At 49.2% G+C, this 14,367-nt stretch overlaps 4 protein-coding genes across 4 annotated transcripts; all 4 read left to right on the plus strand.

Moving 5' to 3' along the window:
- Positions 1-440: 440 nt before the first annotated feature.
- On the plus strand, positions 441-2,250 carry TRUGW13939_08092 (uncharacterized protein; the record flags this gene model as incomplete). The annotated part of the gene is made up of 5 exons (XM_035491228.1): positions 441-563; positions 631-701; positions 764-960; positions 1,031-1,408; positions 1,463-2,250. The coding sequence occupies 5 exons, from the start codon at positions 441-443 to the stop codon at positions 2,248-2,250; spliced, it is 1,557 nt and encodes a 518-aa protein (XP_035347121.1).
- A 671-nt stretch (positions 2,251-2,921) lies between these two features.
- TRUGW13939_08093 (uncharacterized protein) lies at positions 2,922-5,939 on the plus strand (the record flags this gene model as incomplete). The annotated part of the gene is made up of 3 exons (XM_035491229.1): positions 2,922-3,153; positions 3,215-5,801; positions 5,855-5,939. 3 exons carry the CDS (start codon positions 2,922-2,924, stop codon positions 5,937-5,939), a joined length of 2,904 nt encoding a protein of 967 aa, XP_035347122.1.
- Positions 5,940-6,946: 1,007 nt separating this feature from the next.
- Positions 6,947-8,540, plus strand: TRUGW13939_08094 (uncharacterized protein; the record flags this gene model as incomplete). The annotated part of the gene is made up of 6 exons (XM_035491230.1): positions 6,947-7,073; positions 7,147-7,314; positions 7,373-7,410; positions 7,470-7,547; positions 7,601-7,881; positions 7,946-8,540. The coding sequence occupies 6 exons, from the start codon at positions 6,947-6,949 to the stop codon at positions 8,538-8,540; spliced, it is 1,287 nt and encodes a 428-aa protein (XP_035347123.1).
- An 878-nt stretch (positions 8,541-9,418) lies between these two features.
- TRUGW13939_08095 (uncharacterized protein) lies at positions 9,419-13,909 on the plus strand (the record flags this gene model as incomplete). Its single annotated transcript, XM_035491231.1, has 4 exons — positions 9,419-9,511; positions 9,587-9,830; positions 9,910-13,643; positions 13,697-13,909. 4 exons carry the CDS (start codon positions 9,419-9,421, stop codon positions 13,907-13,909), a joined length of 4,284 nt encoding a protein of 1,427 aa, XP_035347124.1.
- Between the last annotated feature and the right edge of the window lie 458 nt (positions 13,910-14,367).

Consider the following 14,367-nt stretch of genomic DNA (forward strand, 5'->3'; position numbering starts at 1 on the left):
GAACCTTCTGGGCCTTGCTTGGGCCCCACTCGTCATATTTTTTTTTTTTTTTTTAAATTTTTTCTTCTTGTTTCTCTGCAATGGAGACTGGTAACTTCATTGCTGGGTCAAGTTCTCACGCGCGCGAAAATGATGCATCGTTATACGAAAAAAAGACCCGGAAAAGCAATTCACAATGCTATATGGTTATATGCACAATATTTTAAGGTTTAATGACAAAATAACGTATGAAAACTATGGTTGCAACATACCAACCAACCCATGGTGCGGTAATTTAAATATTAATGAGGCCACCAACTACGTAGTGCCAAGACCAATGTCCTCTCCACGACACTTTTCATCTCGACTTTTTGACCTGGAGTGTCACTTGTTCATTCCATGCTTGTCTGCACTCACTAGGTTTCAAAAAAAAAAAAGAAAAAAAAAAGAGAGCCGTTACTATGGAATCGACAAAAACGACAGCGTTCGGAACAAGAGATGTCGCTTCCCCAGAAGACGAGAAAGATGGGACACTGGTCGATCAAGATGACATGCGTCGCATGGGGAAAAAGCAGCAATTCAAGGTGCGTAGGCAGTACACCGAGTATATACGGTCCAATATTGCCGCTGACCTTTCTCGCTCTCTACTAGAGAAACATGCGACCTCTTGCAGCATGGAGTTTTGCATTAGTCTTGCAAGCGACCTGGGAATATCTAATAACGTCAGTTTTTTTTTCTCCCCAAAGATTTCGCGCTCTAACGGATCTACAACTAAACTATTCAGTTCGGACAACACAGGATTACAGGACGGTGGTCTAGCAGGGTTGTTCTGGTCATATATCTTCACTTTCGTTGGATTTAGCTTCATCATCGCCTCGCTGGCAGAGATGGCATCAATGGCGCCAACTGATGGAGGACAGTACCATTGGGTCTCGGAGTTCTGCCCGCGCCGGTACCAGAAGTTTGCAAGCTACGTAACCGGTATTTCCCTCTAGCCTATAAGTTTTTTTTCTTCTTCTGGGATATCTCTAACACATTATTGCCTCAAAAGGCTGGATATCAGTTTTGGCGTGGCAAGCAGGAACAGCCTCAGGCCCCTATCTCGTAGGCACTATTATTGAAGGGCTCATTAGTGTCCGTAATCCAGACTTCGCTGCCCCAGGCTGGGTTGGCACGCTGCTCATTTTCTTGGTGGTTCTGGTGACATATGTTGTCAATATGTATGGCTCGAAACTAATGCCAATTTTGAGCAACTTCTTGATAGTCCTCCATGTCCTACCCTGGGCCGCGATCCTGATTGTTCTATGGGCTATAGCACCCCATCAATCCGCTAAAACGGCCTTCATGGATTTTGAGAATTTTGGGGGGTTACCTGGTATGGGAGTTAGTGTGTTGGTTGGGCAAATTTCTGCCATATATGGTTGCCTAAGTATGTGTTGTATAGGTTTTTCGTCTGAAAAAGCGATGCTAACTTATTATATAGGCTCAGATGCATGTGCGCATATGTCCGAACAGATTAAAGATGCCGGTCATAATGTGCCAAAGGCTATGTTTTGGGGGTACATTATGAATGGTATTATGGCTCTCGTTCTGCTAATCGCAAACAACTTCGCGACTCCCTCTGTTGAGGACTCTCTGAACGATGTGACTGGCTTCCCCTTCCTTTACGTCTTCAAGCAGTTCACGTCTACTTCAGGAGTGAATGCGCTTACGTCAATCATCCTACTACCCATGATTTTCAGCAATATCCTGTTCAACGCAGCCACATCTCGGCAAACATTTGCATTCGCCCGCGATAAGGGCCTCCCATTCCATCGGTGGATTTCCAAATACGACGAAGAGCGCAATATCCCCGGCAACGCTATCGCTTTATCTTGCATCATAACTTGCCTGCTTTCTCTCATCAATATTGGCTCTACTACTGCATTCAATGCTATAATTTCCCTGAATACGGCGGCATTGATGTTTACTTACACTATTTCTATTTCCTGTGTCATCTACCGAAAGATATGGCTCCCTGAAACCCTTCCTCGTCGTCATTGGGACTTGGGGCGCTGGGGACTGGTCGTCAATATTGTTGGCGTTTGCTATTGCTCCTTCGCCTTGTTCTGGTCTTTCTGGCCGACCGAAATGCCGGTCTTGGCTGACAACTTCAATTGGAGTATCGTGATCTTTGGTGCAATCTTTATTCTCAGCCTGGTGATGTATGCTGTGAAAGGAATGAATGAATATGAGCCCCCAGTGGAGTCTGTTGACACCAATGTGTCATAAAATCTATCGTCATCAATTGTATAGCTGCTTTGATGCACTGTTACTGTCTCTGATTAGTTCTCATCTGCAGCTGGAACCACATACCGTTTGTTAGGCGTATTTGTCATACACTTTGCATCTTTGATCACTTGTGTGACAAGTTCAGGCTTTTTAAGTTCATTTTAAATAACGTTAAAAGTAATATTCTAAATAGAAAATATACATATATTAGTTATAAGCTTTTAGTGGTAAGAATAACATTTGAACTATTTAGTAGATAAAATAAATGTTAAGGCATATAAAGGGTTAGGGTTTCGGAGTTGACGCGAGCAGAGTATGCATGTGGGCGTGCGGGCGATCAACAACCTCGATTATTTAATCGAGGCTGCTTTTGTATCAATAGACTTATATTATCTGTTAGTGTTTATGTGATATCAAGCGATATTTTTAAATAAGCCAAGAAGTGGTGCATAATTACATTTGTCTTAAGATAAGAGGTGACGAAATACGCTAACATCTGATGTGGATCCCCGCAAGTAGAGAGCTCCGGCAGGCGCCAGCGCTCCTCCAAGACATCAACATTCATGACCTTTGCGCAACAGCAGCTGAGCCTCCTGTCGTTAGGTCGCTCTTGGATATTAATCCTGGCATAGGCAAGCTATGCTACGAATCCGACGATAAGGAAGCGCAAAATGGCGCTCGACCAATCGAGCAGCGGTTACGTTGCTCCGAGCAATCTGTCCGAGGCACAGGGAGGAGCAGCGGCTTCTTCGCAACCTATCTTCGACGTTCGACCTGTACAGCTTCAGTTTTCGCTCGGAGCGGACTTTGTGGCGGCGCAGGTGGCGAATAATGTTTTGATTTTGGCCCTGGCGACTGGGAGGATTCTCCGCATTGATCTGGATTCCCCGGAGGACATTGATGGTGGGTAGCCGCCACTTGCAGTGATTGACACGGTGAATACTAATATATCGATCGTTCTTAGATATTGATCTTCCCAAGAAATCCTCAGAGACCGGTCTTATCCGACGCCTCTTTCTCGACCCCTCCGCTTCTCACCTAATGATAACCACCACCCTCGGCGACAACTACTACCTCCACACCCAATCCCGCCAGCCCAAGGCGCTGTCGCGTTTAAAGGGCTTGATTGAAAGTGTCGCTTGGAATCCGTCGTTGCCCACTGCATCTACTAGAGAGATTCTAGTAGGAGTCACAGACGGACACGTCTATGAAGTATACATCGAGCCGACCACCGAATTCTACCGCCGCGAGGAGCGCTATGTCACAAACGTTTACCGAGTCCCCGATACCTCGATTACTGGAATCCATGCCGATTCGATACCCGGGCGGCCTGATCAAAGGGAAGTGATCATTGCTACACCTACAAAGTTGCTTCATTTCTCTGGACATGTTGGGCGACACGGGAAAGAGGGCGTTTATGCCGAGCTGCTCCAACGAAACAGCCCTACTGTCCATGAGGGAGGTGCATCGAGCAAGTTAGCAGCGCCTTCTTCATTGGCGGTTTCACCCAATCCTGTTGAGGATTATCATGGAGAAAGGCAGTTGTCAGATCAGAGGTTTGCGTGGCTTTCGTCGCAGGGCGTGCTTCATGGCTTGGTCGACCACAAGGCATCAAATTCCAGTAAAGCGACAGACAATGCCAAACTGCTTCCTCGCTCGGCTTTCCCAGCGACTGAATCTGCGCGAGGCGGGAAAAAGCTGATTCAAGATCCCATCACTGCCATCACTCTGTCACAATGGCATGTGCTTGCTTTGGTGGAAGGGCGAATAATAGCGGTGAACGTACTAAGCGGCGAGAACGTGTATGACCAGTCGGTGCTCGAACCGGGTCAGAGCGTCCTTGGGCTTCTGAACGACCGTGCAAAGGGCACGTACTGGCTGTTTACGCCTCAGGACATTTTCGAGGTAGTGGCCGAAGAGGAAGACCGAGATTTGTGGCGCATTTTTCTCAAGGAGCAGAAATTTGACGACGCCCTTCGATATGCCCAGGGCTCGGCGCAAAAAGATGCTATTGCGACTGCATCCGGCGACTACCTGGCTAGCAAGGGCAACTATCTTGAAGCTGCTGCTGTATGGGGGAAGAGCAGCAAGAGCTTTGAGGAAGTTTGTTTGACTCTGATCGATAACAGCGAGCATGATGCTCTCCGGAAATATCTCCTCACCCGACTTGGCAGCTACAAGAAGTCTGGTGTGATGCAGCGGGTGATGATCACCAGCTGGCTCATTGAGGTTTTCATGGCAAAACTCAATTCTTTGGACGATACCATCGCGACGAAAGCGGAACTGACAGAAGGGACCAGCACGGGAGAATCCAAGGCACAGCTTGACGTCGTTCGAACGGAATTCGAGGAGTTTGTTACGCGATACAAGTCAGACCTCGACCAGAAGACTGTTTACGATATCATCAGCAGCCATGGGCGTGAGAAAGAGCTTTTATTCTTTGCAAATGTCACAAACGACTACAACTACGTCCTTTCGTATTGGATACAGCGAGAGAAATGGACCGAGGCACTGAATGTGCTCCAACGACAGACAGACCCCGAGGTCTTTTACAAATATAGTAGTGTCCTGATGGTTCATGCGGCTGCGGGATTGGTAGATATCATCATGCGGCAGACAAATCTTGACCCGGAGAAATTGATACCGGCCTTGCTCAGTTATAACAATGCGGTGAAAACAGCACTCAACCAGAACCAAGCAGTGCGGTACCTCGCATTTATTATTGCAAACCATCCTCGTCCTGCGGCGGCGGTGCACAACACTTTGATATCGATTTATGCTTCCAGCCCGTCCTCAAACGAAGCAGCGCTTCTGACGTATCTCGAGTCACAACCATCGGAGCCATCTCCTTATGACGCGGATTTTGCTCTTCGGCTCTGTATTCAACACGAGCGAGTGCAGTCTTGCATCCACATCTACAGCTCAATGGGCCAGTATCTACAGGCGGTCGAATTGGCACTCAAGTACAACGACATTGAACTCGCAGCGATTGTGGCTGACCGGCCCGAGGGCAACGACAAGCTGCGAAAGAAGCTCTGGCTACTGGTGGCTGAGCGAAAGATCCGACAACCAGGCACAGGGATCAAGGACGCGATCGAGTTCCTTCGCCGATGCGAACTGCTCCGGATCGAAGACCTCATCCCGTTTTTCCCAGACTTTGTGGTGATTGACGACTTCAAGGACGAAATCTGCAAGGCGCTAGAAGACTACTCAATCCACATTGACGAACTGCGACAGGAAATGGACAACTCGGCGCAGACGGCCGGCCAGATCCGAGGCGAGATTGCAGGCTTGGATGCGCGGTACGCGATCGTCGAGCCCGGCGAGCGCTGCTGGATCTGCTCGCTGCCGTTGCTGAGTCGGCAGTTTTTTGTCTTTCCGTGCCAGCACGGCTTTCACAGTGACTGCCTGGGCAAAGAAGTGCTCGAGGGCGCTGGCGGCAAGAAACGATATATCCGAGACTTGCAGGCGCAGCTCAGCACGGGGGACATAACGGCGGGGCGGCGCGAGAAGATTATCAAGGAGCTTGACTCGTTGATTGCAGAGGCATGGTCAGTATTTTTTTTTATTGTCGCTAAAAGGAAAAGATGCTAACGGATTCTAGTATCCTGTGCGGAGACCACGGGGTCAAGCAAATCGACAAGCCGTTTGTTAGCGAGTCGGACAATACGGGCGAGTGGGAGTTGTAGCACGTTATCTATAATAGTTAGGGCTGTATATAAGGAATGTCGAGCTGTGTTGTTCATCCATCATATGGTCACGTGCAGATGCATGTTTTCGATTTACGTACACATTTACTAGTCTAAAGATAGAACGCATGGACCGAGACAGTTTCAGGTCGTCGATGTTTCATGTTGGGCGGATCCACCGAGGGGAGCGCCGATCGGCTCTCGACGCGTACTTTCTACGTAACATCTGGACATGGCGAGGGCAGTGCAGACCGGGCCTGTGCGTGGTGTGGTGTATATTACTTCGCATATTATTATTATTAATCGGTCTGGTAATATAGGGGAGGGGAGGGGAATGCTATCTATCAGTCTATCAGTCCAGATCGTGCTGTATGTACAATGCAAGACATTCGTTTTAATTTAAACAACATCGTAGTACTAGTGCATGTAAATAAGAAAGGGCCTAGACTCGCCTGCTGCTGTCAACTTGTCTGAACCCCCTGATTAGGATTGACGCCTTGGCTTATCGTTTTTTTTTTTTTTTTTTGGTTTTGGCGGCTTTTTGACCCAATTAATGCAATTGACGCCGCATCCCCTTACTAGCACACAATCGTTAGTAGTACGTACTTGGTAGTTACATCCCTGTTTTCTTCTTCGCAAATCAATCGGTCGATCGATCGTCTTCCACTGTCGTTCTGTAACGCGTTCGTTGTTCCTTCCCACCCTGATAAGCCGGGGGGATCCGCTCTTGTTTGTCCTCGTGCTCCGCTTCCTGCATTAACTAACATCATCGACAGCATCGCGCACGCATCCCTTGCTGCTGCTGCTCCAACCCCCACACTTTCTCGTCTTCGTTCTCTCGTTCTGCTTGTTCGTCGCTCACTCGCTATTTTTACTGTCAATCATACCACACCGACTTTCGTTGATCGCTTGCGACATAGTCCTTTCTTTACAATCGCTACTTCTCTTACTACCGCCACTTGCAAGACCGCTCGTAACTCGTTACACCCGCTCGTCAAACCGCCGACATGAACGTCAACAAAAAACTCGACCGCTTCAAGCAATGGGCCGGCGAGAGAATGGGCGGCGAAGCCAGGACCAACGTGTCCGACGACTTCAAGGCCATGGAGAGCGAGATGAATCTGCGCCACGACGGTGAGAGAGCCCCTGCGTTTACAAACTAGCGTTGCAACCAAGGTGTGATATAATGGTTCTGACTGTCAACTAGGAATGGACAAAATGCATCGGTCCATGACTGCTTACGTCAAAGTCATCTCCAAGCGCACCGAGGGAGACGACAAGGAAAAGACGCTTCCCATTGCTCATCTGGGCAGTGTTATGATCCAGCATGGCGAGGACTTTGACTCGAGCAACGATTTTGGACAATGTTTGGTTTGTATGTTATGGAAACGAAGTCCTGGGGTCTGCCATATATGCTGACTGATTATCTCTAGTGACTGGAAGAGCTCATGAAAGACTGGCTCGAGTACAGGTGAGATTTGACACGCCTTATTCTTTTCGTCAACTATTTGACTAATGAAACTTCTCTAGGAATCTTACTCCGTCCAAGCTACCACAACCTGGCTTGAAGCGCTTGAGCGAAATCTGGCGTCTATGAAAGAATACCAGGTGTGTTCCCCTGCCGTATGGATACCGTCTTGCCATGCCCTAATTTCGCAAAGAATGCCCGCAAAAAGCTAGAGACTCGCCGTCTGGCGTACGACACCTCGCTGGCAAAGATGCAAAAGGCCAAGAAGGAAGATTTCCGCGTTGAAGAGGAGTTGCGCACGCAAAAAGTCAAGTACGAAGAAACCAACGACGACGTCTACCGCAGGATGATCGATATCCAAAGCTCAGAGGGCGAGAACGTTGCCGACTTGACCGCTCTCGTTGACGCCGAACTCAACTACCATGACCGATGCCGCGAAGTTCTGCTGCAGCTGAGAAACGAGTTGCCGGTAGCGTGAGTACTTTTCGTCTCGTAGGAAGATGACGCAAAACAAGAACTGACAAACCCGTGTGAACAGCAACACGCAAGCACCAGTGAACAATACTCGTCGTCCTGGCCGCGCACGGTCAAACACCGCCCACTCCTACCAAGAACGATACGAGCCGGTCCAGGAGGAACACCTTCCGCCGCCGCAGCCTCCTCGTCCCACCATTGGATCGCGATCGCCGTCTTCAAGCAGACTGAATGAGCCCTTGCGGGATAGATCGAACAGCGCCTCTATGCGTACAGGACTAAACCGCCCTTCGACTTTTGAAGGTCCTACTCAGCTTCGACGCGACGAGTCCCCTGCTGCCACCTATTCTCCGAACCGTGTCCACAGCGACCTTTCAGTCCGAACGACCCGGGCCTCGTTGAAGCCTGTCAGCAAGGCATACGACAACTACCAGAGTGACTCGAACTCACACGGAAATGTCAGCCCGTACGATGAAAGATCCGAATCACCAGCGACGTCGCAAGGCAGCTACTTTTCACGGAACCCCAGCTTCACAGCAGTAGACACTGTTGGTACAACGGGGATCAAGAAGGGCCCGCCGCCGCCGCCTCCATCGAGGGCTACCAAGCCGAAGCCGCCTCCACCACCGCCGTCGAAGCGCCATTTGGTTGGGGCATGATCGATATCGATATCGATATCGCTGTCTTTATTCTTTCTCTTTCTCTTTCTCGCTCTTTTATATTTTCTCTTGATTGTGTTAACACGTGGTGAACTGCTCGTTATACTGTTGTTTTTTTCACTTGATTACAAAACTTGCATGTATAGTTGGATTGTAACTGCTAGGACTTGAGTGTATCCTACTTGGGGCGTCATAATGGCGAGAAGGGAATGCTAGGACGAGACAGGTTGATGGGCTGGACCCGTAGCAACAATAACATGCAATCAGACTTAGCATTATGCCCAATAGAGCAACTCGTGAATATACCAAGTACGTAGTAATAAGCAAGTACTGAGTACTAATAGAGAGCGAGCGCCAAGCCGGAAGGACGCATCCGGCTAGCGCGGCCGGTCACGTGCAAGCGGCAAGCAAATCTTCGCCTTCCCGAGCGCCAGGCAGGCTTTCCCTTCCCGCCAGCGCCTCAGCCAGGACCCCGACCTTCCTCCCCGTCGCGTCCTTCCCCATCCATCACCATTTCTATCCGCCCTTGGCCTCGTTTCCCATTCCACGCGCCTTTTTCATCCATTCTGGGCCCTGTGGCCCGACTTTGATCGCCATTCTCACCGGCCTCTGCTGGTAGACCGCCGTCCTCCCCTCTCCTCCTCGCCACCCCCCCCCTTGTGAGCTGAGTGTCCAGGGCAAAAAAGTCGGCCTTTGCCAACCGCGCAACCCTCCCTCCTGGTCGTCCCGGCGCATTTTCATCGTCAGGTCCCGCGCATATATCTCTGCGCCCTTCAGGTCGGCCCGACTAGATTTTTTTCCTTGACGCGTCGCCCGACCCGACTCTGTTCCAAATAACACGGGAAGTTTTCAATATTGTCGTGAAGCGGTTGCCCATAATGGCTTCCATTCAGTCAGCTCCCAACCCGGGAGCTGCCCATATGGCATTACCCCCTGATCTCACGCCAGCTCGCGTGCAGGAAGTGTACCAGGTATTTATTATTGCCTATTATTTTTTCTTGGGTTTTCCTTTTGCGACTTGACCTAAAGTCTGACAACCTGGCTAGAAATTTCGCGAAATGCAAAAGTCTGGCGTGCGCCCCGATGACCCTGAATATATCAAAGCGCATAACATTCTCCTCGCGGTGCAGAAGCAGCAGGCATTTGCCAAACAGCGATTCCAACAGCAGCAGCAATTACAGCAGCAGCGACAGCAACAACAACAGATGCAACAGGCGAATGGAAATGGCAATGAACAACTACAACAGCAGCAACAGCAGCAACAACAACAAGCTGCCAATGGTGTAAATAGTGAGTACCGAGTTACCGGCGCATGCTTTTACTATTTTTTTCTTGTTTGATTTTCAATGCTCACCTCCATTTTTCATAGGCCGAGCAGGCTCAGTCACATCCGCCACCAATGCCACCCAGGAACAAAAAGATGCCACTGGCAGTGTTCAACCACCTTCCGGTCAGAATGCCGCAGCGGGCGCGACAAAAGGCCCATCGGCTCCTTCAGGCAATTTCTCGACCGAGCAACTTGATACCCTTCGAAAGCAAATCCTCGCTTTCAAAATGCTCACCAAGAATGTGGCCATTTCACCCGCCGCTCAAATGCAGCTTTTTGGCGGCGTCAAACAACAACCAGCTTCTCCCGCCGACAAGGTTGCAGCCGCGGAGGCTGTCGTTGAGAACGCCGCTGGGACCCCAGGCGATAAGCCTGTCGACAACGCGGAAAAGGAAGCCAATCTCAAGAACTTTTACGAAACATTGGAATCGCCTTGGGACCTTCTATCGAAAACTATCAGCTACCCAGACCACGCCAAACGGGCAAATCGTCCACGGATTCCGAGTGTTTTTCCTACAGGCGTCGACTTGGAGCAAGTTCGTGAGGATCGCGAGTTGCTTATCTATAACAAGATAAGTGCTCGGAAAGCAGAGCTCGCGAATCTTCCTGCCAACCTTGGTGTCTGGGATTTGAGTCGAAGTGAAACCCCGGCACCCGATAGCTCTTTGAAACTCAAGGCTTTGATCGAGTTCAAGATGCTGAATCTGCTGCCAAAGCAGAGGAAATTCCGTCAACAAATCCAGCATGAAATGTTTCACTACGACAACCTCGGAATGACTGGAAATCGGTCTACGCATCGCCGCATCAAGAAACAGTCACTGCGAGAAGCTCGTATCACCGAAAAGCTGGAGAAACAACAGCGTGATGCCAGAGAGAATCGCGACAAGAAGAAGCAAGACGAAAAGATACAGGCAATCCTCGCTCACAGCCAAGAGGTTGTCCAAGCTGGTATCCAACAGCGTTCGCGCATGCAGAAACTCGGCCGCGTCATGATCCAGCAACACCAGCACATGGAGCGCGAAGAGCAGAAACGCGTGGAAAGAACCGCTAAACAACGTCTTCAGGCTCTTAAGGCTAACGATGAGGAGACCTACCTCAAGCTTTTGGGTCAAGCCAAGGACTCTCGTATTACCCACTTGCTGAAACAGACCGATGGTTTCTTGAAGCAACTTGCCTCATCCGTGAAGGAGCAGCAACGATCTCACGCCGAAAGATACGGAGGAGATGTTCAACTGGAAGAGGAGGAGGAGGACGAAGAGGACTACGGTTCCGACGAAGAAGGCGGCGGCCGCAAGGTCGACTACTATGCTGTGGCTCACCGCATCAGGGAGGAGATCACTGCACAACCGTCTATTTTGGTTGGAGGAACCCTTAAAGAGTACCAGATCAAGGGTTTGCAATGGATGATCTCGCTTTACAACAACAACTTGAACGGTATTTTGGCCGATGAGATGGGTCTCGGTAAGACCATTCAGACCATTAGTCTGATTACGCATCTCATCGAGATGAAGAAGAACAATGGACCATACCTGGTGATCGTGCCTCTAAGTACTCTGACGAATTGGAACTTGGAGTTTGACAAATGGGCTCCATCCGTCACCAAAGTCGTCTACAAAGGCCCACCGAACGTGCGAAAACAGCATCAACAAACCATTCGGTATGGTCAGTTCCAAGTCCTCCTTACTACCTACGAATACATCATCAAAGATCGCCCACTGCTCAGCAAAATCAAGTGGCAACACATGATTGTCGACGAGGGTCATCGTATGAAGAATGCGCAATCGAAGCTCAGCAGCACTTTGACCCAGTACTACATGACCCGCTTCCGTCTTATCTTGACCGGAACTCCACTTCAGAACAACCTACCGGAGCTTTGGGCTTTGCTAAACTTCGTGCTGCCCAGCATCTTCAAGTCTGTAAAGTCGTTCGATGAATGGTTCAACACACCCTTTGCGAACACAGGCAGTCAAGATCGGATCGACCTGACGGAAGAAGAGCAATTGCTCGTGATCCGTCGTCTTCACAAGGTTCTTCGGCCGTTCTTGCTGAGACGTCTGAAGAAAGATGTCGAAAAAGATCTGCCGGACAAGCAAGAACGAGTCGTCAAGTGCCGCTCCTCCGCACTGCAGAGCAAGCTGTACAAACAGCTCCTCACATCCAACAAGATGGTTGTCAGCGATGGCAAAGGTGGAAAGATTGGTATGCGTGGTCTCAGCAACATGCTCATGCAGATGAGGAAGCTTTGCAACCATCCATTTGTGTTCGAGCCTGTTGAAGATCAGATGAACCCTACTCGTGGAACCAACGACTTGATTTGGCGCACGGCTGGAAAATTCGAACTTCTGGATCGCGTCCTTCCCAAGTTCAAGGCGACCGGTCACCGTGTCTTGCTGTTCTTTCAGATGACACAAATTATGAATATTATGGAAGACTTTTTGCGATACCGGGGAATGAAATACCTACGACTTGATGGTTCAACCAAATCTGATGATCGATCCGAGTTGCTAAAACTCTTCAATGACCCCAACTCAGACTATTTCTGCTTTTTGCTTTCCACTCGTGCTGGTGGTCTAGGTCTTAACCTGCAGACTGCCGATACCGTCATTATCTATGACTCGGATTGGAATCCTCATCAAGATTTGCAAGCGCAAGATCGTGCTCACCGTATCGGTCAGAAGAACGAAGTGCGAATTCTTCGGTTGATCACGTCGAACTCGGTGGAAGAGAAAATCTTGGGCCGTGCTCAATTCAAGCTTGACATGGATGGAAAAGTTATCCAGGCAGGAAAGTTTGACAACAAATCGACAAACGAGGAGCGTGAGGCCCTGCTTCGTACTCTCATGGAAACTGCCGAAGTCGGTGAACAGATTGGTGATCAAGATGAGATGGACGATGACGACCTGAATGAGATGATGGCAAGATCCGAGGAGGAAGTCACAATCTTCCAGAAGATGGATCGGGAACGCTCCACGATAGACAAATATGGGCCTGGTCATCGTTACCCTCGACTCATGGGTGAAGAGGAATTGCCAGACATTTATCTCGCCGAAGAAGTTCCTGCCAAGGTTGAGGTCGAAGAGTACACAGGCCGAGGAGCTCGTGAGCGCAAGATCACGAGATACGACGACGGACTCACTGAGGAGCAATGGCTCATGGCAGTTGATGCCGATGATGACACCATTGAAGATGCAATTGCTCGCAAGACAGCCAAGGTTGAACGACGTCGTGTCAATAAAGAAAAGCGCGGACGCAGGACCACAGGAGAATCCTCCCCCGAACCCGAACCATCTAGAGAAAGCTCAGAAACGCCACAACCAAGGAAACGTCGCAAGGGCCCCAGCGGGAAGCGCAAGGCGGATGAGGTGGTCGAGGAAACGCCTCTTGCGAAGCGAAAGAAGGGAAAGCCAGGCAAAGCTGTGGAAACTCTTAGCAGCGGCGAGCGCGCAACTCTGCAAATGATTTTGAACAACGTCTACCAGACGTTGGTGGATCTGGAGCAAGAGATTCCACCCGAAGACGACGAAAGCGGCGACGAAGAGCCTGTTTCAAGATCTATCATTGATCCGTTTATGAAGCCACCGCCCAAGTCTCAGTATCCCGACTACTATATGATCATCCACAACCCCATCGCCATGGACATAATCAAGAAGAAGATCAATAGAGAAGAGTATCAGAATTTGCGGGAGTTTAGAGAAGATGTCCATCTTCTTTGCCAGAACGCTAGGACATACAACGAAGATACCAGCATACTATTCGCAGACGCGAATCAGATCGAGGTAAGCTTTTTTTAATTCTCTCTTGGATTGAATGAACACTAACATTTGAATAGGCTACTTGTGTCGAAGCGTTGAAGAAGCACGTAGAGGAACACCCCGAATTTGCCGACATGGACGAATCTAGCTCAGCAGCTGCCGATGGCCTGTCCACGGCCGGCGTTTCTGGTGCTGAGTCGGTAGCACAGCCCAAGATCAAACTCACTTTCAACAGCAATCGGGACAGTGCCAGTGCGGCAAACGGGGATATTCCGAGTGACGAAGAATGATAAAAACCAAGGGAAAAAAAAAATAAACAAACCTGCAGACGTTGGATATTCTCGACTACCTAGTTAATAGCCACGACGACTACGCACTCATCGGTTCCTCGAAACAAACCGTAACGAAGCCTCTGCCTTTTTCTCTTCTTTACTTTTAGGGCATGAACTGTCCTAATAATGCTATAATATCTTTGTGTTGTATTTTCTTATTCTTTTTCTTTTCTTGAAATCATCGGAAATGGCGTTTTTTTTTTTAAAAATGCGTTCGTTGTTAAACACAACCGGCCTGGAAAAAAAACATGGGAGTGAAAGTGGTTTGTTTGGTGAAAGGTTTATTTTTTTTTTTTGGCTATAAGAGTTTGCCTGGCCTTGACCCGAAACAAATGGCGCAGATTCTGATAACCTTTCCCCGTCTTTTCTTCTTGTTTTCTTTCTCTACCCACTGAATCTGAAACTTTGTGTGTTTT

The sequence above is a fragment of the Talaromyces rugulosus genome, chromosome IV (assembly GCF_013368755.1).
Source record: "Talaromyces rugulosus chromosome IV, complete sequence".
NCBI lineage: Eukaryota > Fungi > Ascomycota > Eurotiomycetes > Eurotiales > Trichocomaceae > Talaromyces > Talaromyces rugulosus.